General features: G+C 42.2%; 1 protein-coding gene across 3 annotated transcripts in view; it reads right to left on the bottom strand.

Moving 5' to 3' along the window:
• Positions 1-3,423: 3,423 nt before the first annotated feature.
• Positions 3,424-22,640, bottom strand: part of LHFPL6 (LHFPL tetraspan subfamily member 6) — a 150,320-nt gene continuing 131,103 nt past the window's right edge. For 2 of the 3 annotated variants that reach the window (XM_071571014.1, XM_071571024.1), the window contains exons 3-4: positions 20,792-20,890; positions 3,424-4,455 (exon numbers count right to left, since the gene is read on the bottom strand). In XM_071571014.1, coding sequence (XP_071427115.1) covers positions 4,337-4,455; positions 20,792-20,890 — 218 coding nt within the window. In that variant the 3' untranslated portion in view covers positions 3,424-4,336. The remainder of the gene's footprint in view (positions 4,456-20,791; positions 20,891-22,640) is intronic. The other variant, XM_071571033.1, reaches the window with a different exon arrangement.

Raw genomic sequence — 22,640 nt, 5'->3', positions numbered from 1 at the left:
AAATTGCAGTTGTAACTGATTTGTGGATTTTCTCTCAAGAAATAGGAAATAGAGGCGTTAAGCCACCTCAGGAGCTAGCTAACTCATTTCAAAACATTTTTAAAGGTTGGGGAGTTTTTTCAGGCATATAGTTGTATTTTGTGGAGAGAGCAAACTCTACATCATGTAGCGAAAATTCAAGTCACCTGTTAACATGTGAGTCTTGAAAAGTAATGACTTTTTTGATAGAAATAGCATAATGCCCTCTCAAACTCCAGACAGGGCATTCACATGCCTCATATTTATGCAGAAAATCTTCTCCCTGACTTAACGCTTGAATGACGGAATTTGCATTTTCCCTCTCAGGAAATACCGTGTTAATGCTCAGGACAAGAGTCTTGGCACCCCACACTATGCTGCATAGGCAAAGAAAGTCCCCAGCTCTCTGGGGTTAGGGTGGGAGAATTTCCTACTCAAAATGTGTTCTCCTGAAGTCATTCCCAAAGACGAAACGTACATAAATAAAGTTGCATCAAGTTCTTCCACCTCCACTTGCCTCACTCAAACTTATATATGAAATAGATTTCCAGTCAGATTGTACTTATTGAACAAACTGTTCCTGCCCACCATGCTGTAATGGCTGGATTTGTGACTAAGGGAAGAGCTGTGGCTGTTGCTTGCCTTAATTCTAGCAAGGCTTTTGACACAGACTCCAAGGTTTTTTTGTACTAAGTTTGGGCCATCATGGTCTGGATGACTAGGCAACCTGACGGGTGAAAAGCCTGGTTAGATGACCAGGGCTGTGTCTACCAGTTGGATCTGGATGCTTGTAGTGAGTGGGGTATCACAAGTCTGTCACGGAAATCATCCTGTGTAATGGCTTTATCAGTGACCTGTAAGAGCTGGAGGATTGTACACCTCATCAAGTGTTCAGATGACACCAAGTTGGGGGGACCAGGCAACATACTGAGGTGTAGAGCTGCCACCCATAGGCACTGAGGCATTCTGGAGGAATGGCACAATAGGAACCTTATAGAATTCAACAAGGACAAATATCAAATCCTGCACATGTGAAGGAAGAAGCTCTTGCAGTGACGTAAGCCAGGGGCTGTGTGGCCTGGGAGCAACTCTGTACAAAGGACCTGGAGACCGGGGATACGGTCCAAAAGTCAAAGCTTAATTAGTCCAGTGAAAAGGTGGTTGTGTGGGGGACACAATAACCCAATAGCAGCCACCCAGTACTTATGAGGAGGGGACAGGAGATGGATGTTGGGAGTGATGAAACTTGCAGCTCCTAGAGTGTTTTTTGGGAGTGGACTAAGACCTCTGACATCTGTGTTAACAGTGAGCTCCAGAACACTGGGTGGTCTAGAACACAGAAAGTTTATAGTCACTCAAAAAATGAGACTGCAGTAAATTTCCCAATTTAGTTGCTGGGGAGAAAACTGCTTCAACAGTTTTATAATACAGCTTGATAAATTTATGAACAGGGATACCATTCCCAGCAATGGTAAGGACAGAATTCAGTGACTTAACAGTGTGTGCAAGCTTACATCTTTCATTTTGACAAATGCAAGGCCAAACTCCTCATCTTCAAGAATAAATAAATGGAAAAATTAAACACGGCAAATATTGTAAATATTTCATTGACACTTCATACCTTGAAATTGAAAGCAATCTTTTAACCAGTTTGAAGTTATTAGAGATTGTAGCTGTGAGGCTTGATAACCATGACAATAAATGGTATTTATATTCTAGTGCAAAATGGATATCAGAACCAAAATGCACAAATATGGACAAACCTAATTAAGCTGTGATTGGTTTATTTATATCAGCGCAGCTGAAGGCTATATGATAAACAGCTACAAAGCAGGTGCAGCATATGTCATTGGCTTGATTATAAAAAATTGACATTCTATTTAAGCCCAAATTTGAAAAAGGAGATTGTATACAAATCCAGATAAAGCCAGTCATGCTATAATGGTATTGCATTGCAACAAAACCCTAATTTTCTTCATGAAATAATTGCATAGTTCCAGTTTGTCCTAATAAATCAAGTCTGAACCTGAGCACAGGAAGATCTAAAAAAAGTCAAACTGTTCTCCATGATGCATGGTCCAGGATATGATCATGAGAGAGTCCGATGTAGAAAAATAACACATATATTTTTAGATAAATCACAGGAATTTGGTATAGCAAACTACAGTTTCAGTGGAAGGAAAGGCATATTTCTGCAGTAACATATTGTACAAAAGGCAGCATTTTTCCACTGACATACAACTGCCCAAGGTCTTACTGGAATCAGGGGAGCCACAGTCAAAGCTGTGTTTATATGCCCTTCAGTTTTAATAAAGCAGCAATCCACAACCAGAACAAGCATATTGATACTTACTATGGGATACATGGACTGGTGCTGACCTACCACAGTAGGTTTAGGTATGGTCCTGAGTGCCCATGAGAAGAGATGAGCCTTGAAACCTGGAATCAAGAGGGAAGAACTCCATGTCCCTCTGCTGCTGATGCCATTGGAAGAGCGTGCAGGGAGGCAAGTGGCAAGTCCCCATGGCATAGCTGGTGTGCTTCTCAGCAGAAGTGCAGTCAGATGAGATAGGGCTATTATGGCCTAATCCAGGAGCAGTAAAGTACAATTTAGTTTTCACTGCACAGCACCATAAAGCAAATAAATAGTGCTTAACCTATAATGAAACTCGATAAAATTCAGTTGAGTGATATCAGAATTGATTGCTGTAAGCTGACATTGCTACTTCCACATAGCTCCAAAAAGCTGCCCAGTGTAAATGTACAAAGCAACTGCATGACATCAGATTTGTTCAGCTACAAGTGTTACTAGCCAGCAGAACTGCAACTAGAACATTGGTGGTGACTTAAAAGTATGTGACAGAAATTTCACACTGGGAAAACAAGAGCAGAAAAATAAATTTGAAATTAAATAATATTAGATAATGTCATGATTGAAAACCCTTACAAAGTTCCCATGCTCTAAATTCACATTGTTTTACTTAAAGAAAACAAAAGATTGTTTTTTTCAAGTTTCATATGTACAGTGCCAGCGTCATGTGCAGAGAATACCACCTGGTAGGTATTTAATCATTGTTGATGCTATGAATTTATTTCAGTCGCCTAAACAGGGATAATGTAGTGGTCTGTGAAATGCTGAGTCTGCAGCAGACAGGACAAAATGGGGAGGGTGTCACTGAAGTCCTTCAGGACACCTGACAGCAGCAGGTTAAATGTGGGATATGCCAGAATGCCTCCAGTGGCAAGAGATATCTATCCTCAGGCAGTTTAACTGAACCTTAAATGTATGTGTTTTACAGAGTAAAAGGATACAGCATGGTTATAAAAGTCAGAATTTTTTCTAGTGGGGATCTGGGAAGGAACTGTTACATCTGCTGACATGACCACACATTGCAAGTATTGATCAAGGAAAAATTTATTTACAGAGATTTTTCAAATACAAACATAAAATAGCACATATTATATATATTTTTTACAAAAATGAATATTGAAATAATAAACATGGTATAGCACAATACGACATCAATGAGCTAAACATAACAGCAACAAAAATCTATACCTGGAAGAAGTTTCCTGTTAGTTGTACATAACCAACAGAGCTCTACAGTACCGTAAGTGGGATTTCCAGTGGACAGAGAACTGTCCATTAACTGCATTTCTTAAAAGTACTATAGGAAGGCTACATATGCCAAGTAATTATGTTGCATTTTGTAATAATGCTGAAAACACAGAGGCTTAATAAAAGTTATATAGGGCTGAATAAGCAGTGGCTAAATGTTTAGGCAAGAAAAATGTGTAGAGATTATACAAAATACTGATAAAGTGGCTTATTGGTCCTTTTATTAAGTTTAATATATAGATTAAAAAGTGTTGCAACACTGCGTTTTAAACCACCAGAGAGAAGTAAAAAAAAAAAAAAGAAAAAAAAAAGAAAGAAAGAAGAACTGCACCAAAAAAATGTTTCTTCTCTACTCATTTTGTGCCATGATCAAGATCTGTGCGTGTGTGTGTGTGCTTTTGGGGCTGCCATTTGCTATCCCACCTTCGGGGTACCGCTTGCCCCCTCACCAACCTGGTAACTAATTGGTGCATGCAGAATTTCACCATTTGCCAAAGCAGAGTTTTCCTTGCTTGTGTTTTTGTGGAGCACACCACGAGCAGGCTGGAGTGAGAGAGCCTGTCCCCATTTTGCATTACCCTTCACCACCCTGCCATACTGCAGCCACTCGAGGCCCGCTCCAGAGGGGAAGCACTTCAATATTCCTTGTTCATCGTCGTTGTCCAGAAGACATCGGCAGCACCCACACGTGGGGCCGGCTCAGTACGGGTACTGCTTCTGCTTCTTGCCCGAGAAGCAGGCCAGCCACGTGCACACCAGCATGGCAGCCGCCGCGCCCCCGCCTGTGCAGTAGTAGGCCCAGCCAATGTGGCATGTCCCTGCAAGGGAAACAGAGTAACATGGATCAGTGCCAGCCCTCCCTCCTGCCCACCCAGGAAAACACTCCTCTAGGTTTCTGCCCACTTGTGTGCCTGTCGCAGGCAGGGAAGATGGGGCATAACTCGAGCTCTGCCATTGCAGTGATGGCGCTTGGGACGGGATGTGGCTGCAAACTGCTGAGTGACAACAGCCTGGGGCACAGTGTGGGGACCCACTCGCATGGGCACTGATCCTGACCACCCACAAAGGAGTGTACCCTTGGGGGATCAGCTGTCTGGTGGCTGCTGTGGGATTGGAATCACAGAGTCCAGAATTAAAAATAACAGACATTTCCCTATCCCCACCATGGTCACTTGTCATTGATGAAAACTTTACTGATATTCTGTCTAATGTGTGTAACAGTGTCACAATATGGCTTTGAAACCATTTAATGGCCTCAGTATCTTTATACAGTCAAACTCATCACCAGTGAATGATGCTGGGGAATCCCACGGTGGACTGTAAAGTGATTGCATACCTTCCAGGCATGACTGTGCCTGCAGTAGTGGAGGCAAGCAGAAAAACAGTGGCTGCAGCAGGAAGAAAGTCTCTACAGAGATCTCCAAAACTGTGGAGATGGCTACAGCTATCCCTCAGGATTTCAGCCCACTTCAAAAGCAATTTTCACTTGGGCTGCATCATTGCTTGTTCTGATGTTAAGTGCTTGGGACTTCTTACAACTCCAGTCTCCCTGTATTGTGGATACCTTGGGTGGTACCACCCTTCTGTGAGCAACAAGTGCTCTCAGTAAGGCACATGCAGCAACACAACACTTCCTTCTCAGACTCGGGAAAAAGCATCAGAAACCATTCTTTCCTTCAGAGGACAGAATGTTTCAACAGCATTTCCATCTAGAAATAGGAAACATGTCCACATTCTGTCCCAATGGCATCCCTGAGGGCCAGGCTTCAGGTTCAGGCAATTATCAACTCAGCTAATCCTGCCTTAGGCAGAAGAAACACAAGATGTCTGTTCATGTTAATATGTTCAAGGCACTAGCATGCCTCAAGGCAGACAGCATGGCCATCTACTCTCTGCAGGATATTGTCAGGAAAGCTTTGTAAGGAGATATTAGTGGGAGACAAAACTTATGCTCCTGGCCCCTTTGAAGATCTCAGGCTGACACCACAGCAGGAAGCATAGTATTTTTTTTCATTTGTTCTTCATAATCCTCACAAATTTGTATTTAAAAAAAATCTAGTGAAGCAAAGATCCTGCTATGACCAAGAAGACTTGAGGAGCTGTGTGGCCTTGGCTTGACCTCAGCAGCCTCTCTCCTTAATGTGCTGGAGCAGAGAGAGAGATTTACTTGGTTTTATCATCTGGTTATGCTCTGTAGATCAGTACCATTCTTGGCTTCCTTAAAGAAAGAAGACCACACAGAGAGTTTGACCTCCTCAAGAGAAGAGCATTAGAAACACTGGAGATCTGCCAAGTGCCTGGCATTGTCACTGATGCTGGTACTTGCCCAATCACAGAGCAGTCCTTAGAGGGACATGTCTCTGGGCCATCTATTGCTTTGCCTGTGTACACACACCATTTGTAGCTTCTGTTGAGAATTTCAAACGAGACTGAAGCATAGACCAGATGTTTAAACCCACTGGATCAGTTTGAAAATGATCATGTTTATACCAGTATAAGATGTGCTACAGCATTTCTTGTGATAAGATGGACTCCATCTGATAGGTCTTTTTAAAAAGTGAAGTATTCCTAAAACTACTAAAGGATTGTAGTTGCATCTTGAAAAAGGAAATATTTCTCCTCACCGTGACACTTCCAGGTAGAGAAAATAAATGTTAAAATACCACTTTTAAAAGAGTTTAAGATTTACCCAGTAGCACTGCCCAAAGCTGTAAACTAAGCAGGATAAAATGAAGTAAATTTGACCTTTTGCATGGTGTAATTTCAACTTTTGTGCCTTGGCAGTGGGAGACGGAGAGAGTGTGCATGATACATATTAAGAAGAAAGAACTGTTAAATCAGTGACAGAGATGTGTTCAACAGATACAACACACACATTCACTCTTGGCTGAAGAGAATAACATTTATTTCTCCATACCACGCTTCATTTCCCCAAAGGACCACTGCCCTACTTACTGCTCATAGACACGGCAGGCAGGCAGCCTCTTGATCTAACAAATGCAATGTCATTCACAAGTGTGAGTTGGGTCAAGATGAACAAATGAAAGAATGGGAGAGCAGGAGAATGGATGAAAGAGCCAGGAGCCTGACCTTAGAGCAATAATAACACTGCAATAAACCTGGCCATTACTTCCACGCTGTGCCTAGAGCAACGGGAGACCTTGCACAGAATAGCTTGATCTGTGCTTGGATGATGCTGAGTAGAATAGAATTTCAAGCTGTTGTGCTGAAGAAGATCCTGTAGTCGGGCAGGTGTCTGAGGGTATAGGATTTAACTGTACTTTTCTTTGCAAGTATAGTTAAATATAAGGCCAGAGATAAACTGTCTCAAAGGTACACATTGCAATGAATGCCTAAACTGCATAGCCACATGTCAAAATGAAACAATGGCACCCCTTTTTCAATCATGTATTACACAAGAAGAAAAATATTTTGGAGTTAATGTTTTTACTTTAGTGTTCTCATTTTACCATATGTATGACCTTTTATTTAGTCTACTGCACCCTAAAGAAAGATTGTTGGTTATCAATAATTGGGTAATTTAGTTGCAGTTTAAATTGCAAAATGACTTCTGCCTCACATTAATATAAAACACTCATTTTAAAAGGAACAGGAAGCTTTATAAAAAGCAGAGTTGAGAGGTTATTATTGCACTGACATCAGCAAGATTAGTCACATATTCAGTAGCAAGCAAATGGTTAAGAGCTTTGCAGAACTGGGGCTTAAATTCTACCATCAAATAGAGCACAGTGCCCATCATATAAAAGATTAGAAGTCCAGTATTGCAGTTTCTCTTTTCTTTTTTTAATGTCAAAACTCCAAAATAAAAAGCAAGACTGCCTAAATACTTGATAAAATTAAAGCAGTTATTGAAACCATGTCAATTTTCACAGACACACACACAAAGGCACAAAAGCTGTTGTTTTCCTTAAGAATGTATAGGAAAACAGATAGATAGATAGATAGATAGATAGATAGATAGATAGATAGATAGATAGATACAAGACTGCTAGTCCATTGAGGATGTGGAGATGTACGCAAGAATGTGTACATGTTCTTGCTCATAAGATGGGCTAGATCTGGTTTTGTGCCAAAGTAAATTCCCAGCAGCTGAAGTGCTCTTCTAGCTGATAAAGATGAAATGCAGTACAGCAGCTTGCTTCCTTGCACAGAACTGGTGTTGCTTTTAACAAATCAGTCTTTACCTGACATGTCAGTATGGAGGGAGAAGCTGTAGCTTCATCACTTCAACATATTGCTAATTCTGGATCCCCTTTTTCTTTAAAAAAAAAAAAAAAAAAAAAAAAAGAGAGCATAAATATATGGAGCTCTTGCTTGCTCAGTGAAGCAGCATTGTCCAAGTTGGCTCAGGGAGATTTGTAGCCAGCCATTAAGAACTTTGTTTTCACCTTCGTTTTACTGGGATTGGCAGGAATATAGTGCCAGGATGAACACTGAAATAACAGAATAATGGACCTTGCAGCTATAGGAATGGATGGCCATTTTTCAATCAAATAAAAGAATGAAAGAGTGGGAACACTACACCCCTTTCTTTTTTCTAAGAGAAAAATTTCTAAGAGAGAAATTGTGGACCCTGAGGACTGAGGACAATAGTATGTTGAGTGAGGACACCATCAAAAGAAGGTTCACAGAAAAGAGTCCCATAGAACATAAGACAGTATTTAATAAATCAAAAGAAACCAGAAAATGTGGAGGGGTAGTTTCTCAGTGAATGATGGGCTTATTAAAAAAACACTTCCATGCTTTTTCCTGATTTCTAAGGTGATCTTCAAGGCCATAATATGTGTCCCTTTGCTCCCTTCCTCCTCTTGAATGCATAGGCAAATAAAGATTAAGACAAATTTGGGAGTGACTGAAATTTGGCAACAGAAAAGCTGCGGATACTTTATCTACCATGGACCTGTGCCAGGATCCAGTTGCCAAAACAGAATTTTACCAGGACTTCTGTTCATGATGTTGTATAAATAATAATAACATATAGTTATCAAGGTCTTGGAAATAGCATATGGTTTCATCTAAAATAACCAATAATTGCCACTTATGAAAAAATATCCTGAATATAAAAGTGTCTTGGTTGGAAACCTCTTAATTGCATGATTTAGTATCCTAAATAATTGTACCTTCTTTGCTGTTAATTATAAGAGCATCCTGGGCTTGCAGTCTGAAGTATTTGGAAAATTCTAATCTATTAACCTTAAGTACAGCTTATTTTCCAAGATGAAGAAAAAATATTTCAGAATTAGCTGGACTGTAGAATCCAAATTACATACTTTCAAAAATAAAAACTACAATTCCTACTTCCAAGAAGTTGTGCAGAAATTCTAATTAGCAGCTTCACATGAGAGTCCAGTATTTTAGAGAATGTGAACTTTTATAATCAAATCAACATGTTGGAAAAGAAATCATACAAAAGAGTGTGATGCTAGGGGATATACAGGGATTTGGAAATATGAAAGCCATAAATGGATGTAAAAGATAACCAGTTAATTAATAAGAAAGCACAATTATTTTTAAACAAAGTCAAGATAAATTAAATAGCTGAAGATTTTTTTTCTTGACACAGCTACAATGAAAAACTGTCACGTGAAATCAGTTCATCATGGCTAGGCTTCGCGAACGAAGATTTGAGAAGGGCACTACCCACGCTTGCTGCAAGCGTGCTGGTGGCTAAAAAGGCCGATACGGGATAGACAGGTCCGGTCACAAAAGGCACAGTGGAACGTTTCCCTAGGTGACATTGGCAAGGAACGGTTCTTTCTGTGTTGTCTTTTCTCCTCCAGACTGACTCTCCATGCATTCTCAAAGGAAGCAGCAGCGTCGTGAATGGTGTGTCTCCATGAGTCCCGATTGGAGGCCAGAGTGGACCATTGGTGGCAGTCAATATGGCCAAGGCTGAGGTGTTGTTTCAGGGAGTCCTTGTATCTTTTCTTCGGGGCTCCTCTCTTGCGGCAGCTGGTGGCGAGTTCACCATAGAGCACAATCTTCGGAAGGCGGTGATCCTCCATCCTGGAGACGTGCCCTGCCCAGCGTAGCTGCGTTCTCATCAGCATGGCCTCGATACTGCTGACCCCTGCCTGTTCAAGAACAGACACATTGGTCACGTAATCAGACCAGTGGATGTTTAGGATTGAACGAAGGCAGCGCTGATGGAAACGTTCGAGAAGCCGCAGGTGGTGGCGGTACATGACCCATGATTCAGACCCATATAAAAGAGTAGACAGTACAATGGCTCTGTAGACACTGATCTTTGTACTTTTCTTCAGGTGTTTATTGGACCAGACTCTTTTATGGAGTTTTCCGAAGGCTTTGTATGCCTTTGCCAGCCTGTTGTCTATCTCTTTGTCAATCTTACCGTCTGAGGAAATGATACTTCCCAAATAGGTGAACTGCTGGACTGACTTAAACTCTGAATTGCCTATGGTGATGTGAGGATGATGGAAGACTTCTTGAGGTGCAAGGTTGGTAGAGAACTTCCGTCTTCCTCAGGCTGACTTCCAGCCCAAAAAGCTCAGCAGCCTCTGCAAAGCAGGATGTTAAGCGCTGCAGAGCTGCTTCTGTGTGAGCAACGAGGGCGGCATCATCAGCAAAAAGCAGCTCACGGACAAGGTGATTCAGGGTCTTGGTGTGGGCAGAAGTAGGAAAAGAAGTTGAAACTTGGAATGCATCCAGAAAGGATTAAAGTAGTTATATGAAACAAAGAAAGAACACTATATAAGGTAAAACTGCAGCCCAGCAAATAGGCTGATACAAAATAATGAATTCAGTGAAGCTGGTTTCTTTGTCTGTTGCACGGATATGACTTTCTCAATGAATTTATCCTTAAAAAAAGAACCAACATGATTTTTTATGCATGTTGTAGTAGTTTTGGCTTTAGTCAGCATAGGTCCCCATTTAGGCCTCAGTTTTTAGCAGGCCTCAAAGGTTGTGACACAGATTAAAGGGGACAGGTATCATCTGACTTAAGCAGCCATAGAGGTATTTCATATCATATGACATCATCAGGAAGTGTCGGGGAGTATAACAAGCAAGGTGGGAGGAGTCTCTGGGCTCTTCGGTCCATGCTTCTGACCAGGACGGTTCCCGCTCCCTGACTGCTGATATCAGGCCCTCCTGCCGGTCAGCACGTCTGCTTAGCCGGGGACGTTAGCACATTCCTGTTAATTCCTCTTTCCCTCTTGCTGGGAGGTTTCCTCTGGGGAGGGGGTTTGGTTGGTTTGGAGTTTCACCTGTTAGCTGGGGCGACCTCGGTGAGCCTGTTGTTGTTTCCTGTCACTATGTGCTATTTCATATTCTGTGTTAAGCTCTCCTCTTCTCTGTATAAATATAAAAACCTCACTGTGTTTAAAGCCTCGTTTCTGCTGTTTTCCCTCACTCTCCTGCTCTGGGAGTGGACTTTTTGACTGGGTACCAGGCAGTTGGCATTTTGCCAGCTCAAACTATAACACACGAGCAGATCAAGCTATTTTGATTATTTGTAACTGCTCTGTAACTAAATGCATAAAATTTCATAAAGTTCTGAATTCTAAAAATGTAGGAAAAAATGCCAACCTGAAATTCTTTCCTTCTGCTCTATGCAGACACTTGCTTATATGATCAAATCCTCCTTTCTTTGGAGGATCCCATAATTTTGCTTAATCAAATCTCAAATTTGCTGTAGGTGTGCATTTATTATGGAATAAAGAACAAGAAACCAGTATCTTGTGTCAATTAAAATGCTCAAATTCCCAAGAGCAAATAGGTTATGTCTAGCTAATGAGCAGCTCTCTGTCTCCTGCAAGAAGTCAGCAGAAAGCTCACCTATTACAGAAAATGAAATCAATGTCACCTCTCTTTGGACATCTGCACTGACTAGTACTCCAGACTCCCTCCAGAGACAAAGAGGAGGAAAAGTCATTTACAAAAGTGTGTTGCATTTCCTCTTAAAGTAAACATCTAAAGTACAGCAGGTGAGTGTGCTCCAGTAGCACCTATTTTTCTCCCTTTTAACTATAAAGGGAATCCAAACAACCAGTTCAGCTGGTCTTTTTGAATAATAAAGAGCACCAAATACTTGCTCCAGGTGGTCTGAGACCCTTTCTGGATGCTCCCACTTATGTCTATTCAATGCAGAGGGTTCTTGCATGACCGTGTTCTAACTGACAACAGAGGTAAGTGCCTTATAGAATCATAGAATGGCTTGGGCTGGAAGAAACCTTAAATATCATCTAGTTGCAACCCTTCTGCCATGGGCAAGAACAACTTCCACTAGACCAGGTTACTCAGACCATACAACCTGGCCTTAAACACTTCCAGGGATGGGGCATCCACAACTTCTCTGAGCAACCTGTTCCAGTGCCTCACCACTCTCACAGTAGAGAATTTCTTCCTAATATCTAAACCTACAGTCTTTCAGTTTCAAGCCATGCCCCCCGTCCTGTCATTGTATGTTCTTGTAAATAGTCTCCCCTTATGTCAGAATATATGAGGACCTTGATATAGTCACCAAAGGCTTACGAAGATTTAAGAATGGAAGCTATCTGGGTAGCATGAAAGAGTAAATCTTTCTTGATGGAACCCTTTGTTTACTAACATGTAGTTTACTCACCCATTTATCTAAGAACTCAGCAGCTGCATCTCAGCTATGCTTGTAAAGATTGTGCTCAGCCCCAGTCAAAAAAATGAATGGGTAAAATCTCTGAGCTGTTTGCAGAGGATCTGCAAGCAAGAAAACTGCCTTTGTCATAGATTTCTCTTAGAAAAACACATCTGTGAATCTTTTGCCTTTAATAAGATTCTAACAAATTGTCCTTCCTTCTAAATCCCCTTCTTGATTGTTTTGGCACTGTATGTCAACACTCAGCCAGATGCTGAAATAATGCCACCTAAGACAAATTAACTAGCTGACAAAACCTTTTTTAATATACACTGCTTTCTGTAGTGTTTTTATGCTGTTTTAGTAACTGCAATGTTTGCTTTCAAAGTGCTTTAAAGATCATTTACTCTAACATTTCTACAGCAAAAGCAATTATCAGGTCAACAGTTCTCTTTAAGATATTTCAAGCCCTCTAAAAGTGCCAAAGGGGAACCTTAATAACAATGATATTTGGAAACAAATATCCCTCAACAGAGAAGTTTCTGAGAGGTTTTGAGGCCAATTGAACTGCCTGTTTAGTTCAGGATGGGAGCCAGGCTTTTAAGTTGCTCTCTAGACAGCTACTTTGGCCAGGCAAGCCCTTTCACAGCAGTTCACAGATGGATGGACTGCTACAGACAGCAAGCGAAGGTGAGCATTTGGAACGATCTGCTGAGGTTGCTGCTGCAGGATGTCTCTGACTGTGATAGAAAGCAATAAAACCTGACAGCCAGAGAAAATGGAACAACCAGAGAGGAACTAGAAGGATTTGCAGAAGACACAGTACATGAGACTGTTCCCAGTCTGTTAAGGATGGCATGAACTCAAGCACAGAAAGCATCTTGGGCATCTAGGGTAGCAGCTGCCAGATGGGTAGGCAGGACAGGGCATGCTGATGGCCACACCTGAGCCCTTGATGTCATTTTCACTGCCTTTAGTCAAAGAATTCTAGGATTGTTTTGGATTAGAAAGTACCTTAAAGACCATCTAGTTTCTGTAATAGATGAATTAATTAATTTGCTAGAAACCAAATCAAATAGTATTTTTAATTTTAATTTTAAATGTAAAATTAAATATGCCTGAAAACTTGGAGGATTGTAAAAACCAGAAAGACAGCTTCCCGGCAGAAAGAACAATGCCTTATCGGAGAATGGCTCGGTGCTTAACAAGGAATGTAGGGTACTCACTGTAGAGAAAAGGAAAGATTCCCCAGTTTCGATACCTCTCAGCCCGGTGCCTTCCCCCCTCCTTCCCCTACAGGTTTTTCTAGCCCCAAACAGTTTCGCCCTGCTAAGAAAAATACCTCCCTGCCTTTTTTTTTACCGTTTCTAGCCCTAAGAATTCCCTTCTTCTCCTCAGCCACATTGTCACACCGGGACCCTGCTAGCCAAAACCCCCCCCACTGAATCTCCGGGGAAGACCCGTGCCCTGCAAACCCCCCCGGTTCGTCCCGTTCCCCTCCTAAGCCAGCACCCGGGAAAAACCCCCACTTCCTCTCAGCCTCTCCATCTTTCCCGGTACAAGCCTTTCCTGGCCATACATGCCCGGTTTCACTCCCAAAACACCCAAAACTCAGAGCCACCAGTTTTTCTCTTTTCCCCTACGGCCCCGGTCGGTCCCGACCCTCACGCCAGCCGTGCTGGAAGGCCCTGGCTGTCTCCATGTTCTGCCAAGGTGCCTGCCAGCCGTGTCGCTGGAAACCAGGTCCCACAGAGCACCCCCAAAAGTCCCAGTACCACGGTCACCCACAGCGCAAGCCCTGCCAAGCTCCCCGCCAGCCCCCCCCCAAAGGAAGGCTGTGCAGCCCCCACACCTGGCCCCAGCTACCCCATGCCAAGGCAGGAGCGCAGTGGAGGTGGACCAGCAGAGATAGCCGCCGCCCTGGGGAGTTTCTCCAGCTAGCCACGCTGCCGGACAAAGCAGCCCCACCGGGGAAGTCCCGCCGCCCATGCTAAAAGCTGAACCAGCGTGGGGAGCCTGCGACCAAGCATGCCAGCGGGCGCCGGCTCGGCACGAGCCGACCCCCGTCTGAACGTACAGCATTGCAACCCTTCCTGCTGTGTACGACCGAACAGGACATCATGCCAAAGCCTGCAGTTTGTCCCTTGCCAAGTACCCCCGACTGTACAGCCACATGGAAACCCCCCCCACTCCTGGGCACCATGAGGCAAAAGGTATTGCGAAACACGGCCGGACCTGGTTGAGGACTGCAACTGTTACAACGCACAGAACTGAGCCTGCGCAAACGAGAAGCGATTGCGAAACTGTTATGTAACACATGGAAACTGCGCCTGCGCAAAGGGGGCGTGGCCTACGCCAGAAAAAGTGAATATAAGCAGAGCCCTGGACGAGAGCCAGATGTGAACCTTTGGGAGCTGGTCTCCTGGGTCACCCGGTGCTCTGCTATCCTGCAAGCACTGTGTTGCTCCTCTCCTTGCCTTCACAAAGAGCTGTAATCACTGAGGCTAAGGCCTACAGAGCTGGACGCTGCAATCACTTAATAAAATCACTACCTTTTTTTTTAATAAATGCTATTAACCTTTTTTCCTTATAAAATAAAATAAACGTTGATTTATCTAGCCAACGCCTTGGTGCCTATAACAGTTTCAATCCCCCTGCCATGGGGAGCAACACCTTCCAGTAGAACAGGTTGCTCAAAGGCCCATCCAACCTGGCCTTGAGGACTTCCTGGGCTGGGGCATCTGCAGTTTCTCTGGGCAACCTGTGCCAGTGCAAAACAGGACTTCGGCAATAGCAAAGAAAAGTATCATGAAACTCAATGATCAACTCTGAAGGAGTCGCATATAGCAAACACTAAGCCATGTTTGTATAATGCTTCTGAGCACAAAAACATCTAGCAGAATAAAACCCAGTAGGTCCTACATAAGGAAATGGATACCATAAAAAGTAATGTCTCACAAAAAGGGATAGGACATAAAAATTCTGGAGCTTAGATCATCCAAGCTGAGCTCTGACTGCTCAAACACACCATTATTTCATCACAGGAGGCAAAATATTTTCCAAGTAGTTCAACTTAAAAATTGGAGTTTAAATTAAATTTAGTGTCTTCATATTTTCAGATTAATAAAGTAAGTACATAATATCATTTCATACATCTGGTGGTAGGGCACTGGCAGCTGGAGGCCAGATGAAAATTCCTAGGGAACCTATGATGGCATAAGTCATCTATGTTCAGATAAATGAATCTTCCTTTAGATAAATATTTTACTGTTTGAGCTCTTAGGTATTGGTCTTCTAGTGCTGTTTCACCAGATGCCAACTGAGCCTCGACTTTGTGAGCTAAACTGAGCATGCCCTGACCTCTCTGGGACCTTATGTGGGGACTTGGCTGCCTCTTCACCTGTCACATTAAGGAACATGTAACAAAACTGAGCAGTTTCGATATGCACATCCAAGGAAATCAATAGCCTAAAATTAAGTCTTATATTGATTTTACACGTTCAAAACCAATACTAATGTACTTACATTCACACACTCACATTGCCCTTTAAAACAGGCATGCAAAATCAGATTTCCTCACACAATTTAAATTTGCAGAATGTGGAAGCTTTTGAAAATGTCTAGTGCAGTCTTCACTTCAGAGCATATTCTCCCCTTAATGAAGAGTCCCTTACTTTAATGAATTTTCTGATAAAATCCTTATTTTTCAGTTGTTGTTCTTATGTGGTACATTTAGAAATGAAAACAAAATAATATTAGTGCCTCTACGTCAGCAAAATTGAATGTGTGCTATATGATATGTTATAATGATGCTTGCTTTAGGGAAATCTGCTAATTCTTCTTGCAGACTAGGGGATTTTGTAGGTCTGACTCACTTTGACACACTTCAGTCAGCAGCACTGTTACTGCTGTGCCATGTCAGTGCTGCCCTGGATGGGCCCATAGGCAACTCCAGGGTGTAAATACTGCAATACAGCAATAACAGTTTTCACGGTGACAAGAGATTAAGATGATTTTGATCCATCCTCAGTGAAAGGCAGTCCCTTCAAGCACTGCTTTCTTATTACTTCAGTCTCCAGCTCAGACATTAGCCTCTTGCCAAGTTAGACTGAGGATTTTGATTCAGTCAATAAACAAGCAACTGTGCTGGTTTAAAACATAAAAATATTTTTTCTTGCCTCCATTCATTTGTATTGCTCCCTGAGATTAGCTAGTTGGTTAAAACTTGATTGTAATAATGCCAAGGTCATGGGTTCAATCCCCTATGTGGGACTTAAGAGTTGGACTCAGTGATCCTTGTGGGTCCCTTCCAATTCAGAATAGTCTATGATTCTGTGAAAGCCTTTACCTAATGAGAGCATTCCAGATCATTGACAGTGACCCTCATTTCTAGGAGTTACTGCCTAAAAACAGAAGATTGCTCCAGTTCATACTCCAGTGTTTCTGTGGGAACTCTGCTCCACCTGTGACCTGCGATGGGATGCTGCAATATGCAGCAGGACTCCAAGACCTCCATACATATAGGTCATGCTGACTGCTAGGGAGCTGGCAAGGACAATCAGAGAACACAACAGAGACCTATCATGGCCTTAACCCCACAACAAGATTAGCAAGGGGTCATTTGTCAAAGGCCTACTCTATCACTGTGCTTTTTTTCATGATGGCAAAACAAGATCACTAGAGAAGAGTAGGGCACGAGCCCCTCTACAGGTGCACCAGTCTCTGTCTGTTAAGGAGGTTATTTCCCACCCCCATTAGCAAAACAGCTCATCTATTGAATGTCATTTAATCAACAAATGGGGTTGTCCTTGGCAGGGTAACTTCAGTTGAAGAATAACTCCTCTATGTCAGAGATGGAGTGTACAGCCACTTTCAACTGACTGACAAAAAATCCAGATCAACTAAATACATAAATGTTTAAGTAAATCATTTGGACATAGTTCACTTTATAAAAACCAAATAAATATTCATTTTTAAAGAGAGCAGCAAACTGCTGGGCATTTCACAATGTTAGCTCAGATTTTCTAAAAATGAATACACTCAAATCCACTTATAAATAAATTAAAGGCATGATTATTTTTCCTGCAGCCTTTTTAAATATTGCTTTGGAACAGACACAGAAATGTGTGTGTTTGATGGGGGTGGAGGGAGGAGGTTCTCTCTTCACAATATGGGCCATCTCAGCACTATTTGGAGTGCCTATTAGTCTAATACCTTTTTAGAGTGCCTGAAGACATGACAAGCATTTCTTGTCTAGCACACCCACTAAAGATCAAGGGGTTTTATGGGTTCTTAGCATTGCTGTTTATTTATTTTATCTAATATGCACATGTTACAAGGGGGAAGGGGGTTGTCATGTTTTGGTTAAGCAAAAATTTTCATTTAATTGTTAATTCTAGACCATTTCTGGTTAATGTTACATTTCACAGTGCACAATTCAGCTGCCTCTCAAGAGCTCTTGCAGTCCCTCATCTATACCTGTCTCTTGTTCTTCTCATCCTCCTACTGTAGATTGCAGCTCCTGGATTATCTTTTCTACCTTTAACCTCAAACATTTTTTCCCCTCACCTTTTTTAAGTCCACAACAAATCTCAGTGCTGAACCTTCACCTTTCCTGGCTCTGTGGTCAAACCTGGTGAGCTTTGACCCTCCTTTCCTAACAGCATGCACACATTCCCTGCGGCCCAAGCTGCAACAGTCACTCTGCGGTGCTCAAAGAGGAGGCTGAATGATATCTGCTGACCAGCATCCGTTTGAGAGTAACCACCTGTGCTGAATTAGACTCCATCAGTGTCATTCTAACTAGCATCCACAGCAGCAGGAGGTCAGGACCAGCACTCCCATCACCACCTTTTCTCCCATTAGCAAACCAGCGCAGGGTTCATGGCAGCTCAGATTTTCTGAGAGCAGATTTAGAATGCAGCGTGGTTCTTCATACAACTCATTTCACACGCTCAGGAATAGAAAGCATGTCATTGAGTCTTAATCAAATTAAATATTCAAATGAAAGCAATAATTACTTAAATTTGTCTTGAGACTTAGTGAGATTAAGTCTTTGAAACATCATTTTTGGCCTGTAGGCTATAATGAGTATGCCTGTCTCTAATGATTCAGAAAAGACTAGAGGGTTGGTGTTATCACCAACCAAGAGGTATTTATGAAAGATGAGCAGTGTGGTTATTAAATGGCCTTCGGACAGTACCTCTTCCTTGTAGATGATTCTGATAGCACAGGATCAACTAGACACTGACATTAAGTAAAAAAAAATCCTAGTCAAGCATTTAAGTTCACTGCCAACATATGCAGAAAAGAGATGTTTAGTGGCAGAGCTGCCTAGCAGAAATCACTACAGCAAATTTCAGCTCTCATTATAATCTGTTAATTAATGTGTTAACATACGATTGCAGCAGACCAGTGGGATCAGCACTGCTGTCAAGTCTAGGCATAAATAACACATGCCCTGGGTGCTCCAGGTCTTGAAAATACAGTAAGAATACCTGCCTTCACAGTGAATGCAATACATCTTATGGTCCTTATGGGTACCTGGAAGAAAAGCTGTCAGCTGAAATTTTCACATGTGTTCCTTCACTGACTTTAATGGCAGAGTGATTCAATTTATGCAAATTTTGGCTCATGAGTTAAGATTGAGACAATAAAGGTGATCTTGGAGACTCTACTCTGATTGTGGACATGACAGTGTTTAAGGTCACAATATGTAAATGCCCAAGTCTTGTCTTCAAGGAACTCAGACTGGCATTACACCTACTTTCTTATAGAGAAATAACCTGGAAATGTAGCACTTTTCTCCACCTGGGAACAAACAGGGAGACAAGCAGGAGTCACAAGAGCAGAGCTGCTCACATGCTTGGCATGGAAGAGCAGGTGTCAGAGTGCACCAGTGAAGTGGCTAGCTGGCCTTTCAAAGGGGGTGCTGCTGGCTAGCAGCTACTTCAGGCTTCTGCACAACATTGACCATGGGCAGCAACAAACCTCAGTGCTCCCTGCAGCAGTTACTACAGAGTTTTCTGTAGTCTTTATACTACAACCTTTGAGACACCTTTCCATACAGCTGGGAATCTCAGTTCTGAGACATTTTTTTCTGCTAGTTAACTATACATTCCTGTTCTCATTGCTCTCTCTCTTTTGTGTTTACATCTTTCAATTATTAGGTGAATAAAAATCTTGCAGAAACTTTATACTTCACTGAAAAGAACATTTAATATCAATACTACAGAAGGATATTAGAGTTCAGAATAACAAGGTAAAGGCACATTACACATCCCTCGGGCAGCACCATAGGTGGTTGCTGATAAGAACCAGTGGCACTGTAGTGATGGGTACTGATATTGGATATGAGAATTTTTGGATGCATGCCTTATCAAATGTACTCAAAACATCACAGGAATGATGTAGGGGATGGTGGTCTGGAACATCTCTTCCCAAACAGTATTTTTTTATCTTTCAACTTCAATTCATTCTCATATCTTGGCAAAAACCATCTCTGAGATGAGAAAAAATCTCCTTACTTCTGAAATCTAACATAAACATCAGTGTAAAACTAAAAGGTAATGCAGCAGGTTTGCATTTAACCCTAGGAGATCATTTTTGTCTACTATTCCCTGCAGTAGGATTACTGTCAGGACCTGCACAGGTCCTGCACACACAGCAATGGAAAGAATTTCTAAGATTCACTAAGGTTTAGCTTGCAAGGGTTGGGAATGGGGAGGTCTGTATGCTTGGGAACAGAAGCTGTCAGGTCTGTCGGGGGTCAAGGTGCTCAGACCCTCCTGCTCCTTCAGGAGAATTGCAGATCCTCCTTGTTCTCAAGTGACTTAGGATCAGAGAGCACTTCCAGAGTAGGGTACCAGCAACTGCATCAATTCTTCTAGCTAAACAAGGACCTAGATGTGCATTTAAACATCAGATCCTAATCCTTATGTCGCTGCTGTGCCCTTGTTTTCCACAGAGCCTTCTCTAGAGAAAGCATGGGTGTGAGCCTGTTTTGGCTTCATCCCTGGCTCCCATTCCAGGCTTAGTGCAGACATCAACAGTAAGACTAGTGGCTTATTTGGGAGAAGGCTGACATAGGGAGCAAATATTATTTGCCAGCTTCCCAAGTATGTGACTAACAAAAAGATATACTCTTTAGGCTTGGGTTAGAAGGCCACAAGCATGCCAGAATTCAAAGACAGCCAATTGCACTCACTAAGAATTACCCTGACCTACACAGTGATGGGATGCCTCTGTCTACCCTGTCAAGGACTCCAGGAGTGTTAGCTCCCACACTGCAAGACTATTAAATCTGATTTATATCTTAAAGACATAGACACACACACATACATACATTCCTTAATTTTCTTTTACAATGTTCTTCTGGAAAATATTTCCAGAAAATTATTTGAAATTCCCTGCCTTAGCACCATACCAGAATTATGCAATATGAATAGCCTACCACTCACAGGTAGGTTGCTTCTCCAAGCCTGTGCTCATGTCCTAGTTTTCTTCTATGGTCAACACATAGAAGAGTCTAGCATGGCTGAGATATTTTGATGATGACTCACCCAATTCAAACTGGTTGGAAAGGTTACCACAGGTTTGTCTGACTTCTTCACTATCCCAGCCAAGAGGATAGAGGGCACAACCAGAGCCGATCAACAAACCTATGGGGAGAAAAGGAAACAGAAGTTTATAGAAACAATTGTCTTTAGCTTAAACACAGGCTGCCACTTGGGAATCAAAGGGTCAAGCTGCCATTTGGGAATTCCAGAGGAAAAAAAAAAGGTCTCCTCTTCTTCCAAAAACACCTGAAAACCATTTGCACTCCTACTATTGCACTCTACTGCACTGTTTTAGAGCTGGACTGTGGGCTGGAGCCAGCCTGTGTGATTCATCACCAGAAGCCATCCTCAACTTCTGGAGCTTTTATCTGAGAACTTTTAGACTTCACTTCTACTCTGCAGAACTGCTACATATACAGTTTGGAACACACAACATGGGGTTAAACAGAAGCTGTGTTAATCACAGCATTTACAAGCTGATTGTTTCTGATTAATTAAAACAACAATCAACCAGGGTATATCTAAGTTCTACCAGGAAAACTGACACTTGTGTTAATCAGTTGTCATTTTCCTTTGGTTTTCACCCTTTTAAAATCAAGAGAATAATGGTTTCATATCCCTTGATCAATTCATACCACAGGTACACACTTCACAAACTTTTCTCAAGTCCTTCAGCTGAAACAACTGATGTCTTGAGCCATTTATCTTTTATCATACTTGGCTTCTCATTCACAACATGCTTTACTTTCTCCAGCTCTCATGCTGTCCCAAACAGGTGCATTTTGGCAAGGCCTTTCCCTTCACAAGACCTTGCTGGGAATCACCCAAAGCACTATGATTATTTTGCAGAAGTGGCATTTTTATCATATTGCATTCTCAGCTGTCACTGCAGCAACTGCCTAAAAGCAGGTATAGCTAGCAAAGTTTCTTACACAGACAGCCTACAGAGAACATTTCAATGTATATTACAGCATTTAAATGTTACCTCCTTTGTGTCAGATCTTATTTATAAGACTGGAAACAAATTACTATGTAGATAATATGCCGGGAGCACCTGACACTTCACAGGCTGTAAAGGCAAGCAAGTCCTCATAAAGTTTGCAGTGATGCCTTTCATCTGCTAGGCAGAGCACAAGGTTTCAAGCCCTAGAGCTGTCACTTGCTGAATTTGTGCACATCTCTTGACCTCACACCACCATGCTCTTCCTGTCCTGACAATAAGGAGAACTTGCTCCCTGGCAAAGCACTTCTGCTGTACAGAAAAGCCCTGAATGTTGTGACAGAGACACTGAGGATATCACACCAGTCTAACAGGAGTCCTGAGAGGGATTCTGGCTCAGGGCCTGGAGCTTTTTGTACATTTCTACTTTCTCCATTCTCAAGGTATCTAAGCTTCTCATATTGCTGATGCTGCTATCAGATACAGAAATCACTTTATTATGTTCTTGAATTGCTCAAAGACATGCCTGAACAAGGCACTGAAGTCCAGAAGTGGTATCTCATCTTTCTTCAAAATATGTTTAATGCTCTTAGCATCTCAGCTGCTAGCAAAGTAGCTCAGCTGCTCCTCTGCTGCTACTCCAAGCACACCTGGCCCTGTTTATGCCCAAAATTGGCTCCTCAGATCTTCCTCCTCTAAGTTAAAATTTCTTCTTGCCATTAAAGTCTCCTTCTTCCCCTGTTGAGCCGCCATTGCCTGCTCCTGTCTCCCTATATCTAAAACACATAATGAAAAAGAAATCCCTGAGGCAGCTCCCTCTCAGATGGTGAATTCACCCAACAGCTGTAAGGGGAGGAAAGCAATTAAGGACATGTGAATGGTAGGTATTTTCAGAACTTTGCCTGACCTGGA

The sequence above is a fragment of the Pithys albifrons genome, chromosome 1 (genome assembly GCF_047495875.1).
Source record: "Pithys albifrons albifrons isolate INPA30051 chromosome 1, PitAlb_v1, whole genome shotgun sequence".
Classification (NCBI taxonomy): Eukaryota; Metazoa; Chordata; class Aves; order Passeriformes; family Thamnophilidae; genus Pithys; species Pithys albifrons.
The sequence above is the reverse complement of the archived record's forward strand: the minus strand, read 5'-3'. Positions and strand labels throughout refer to the sequence as shown.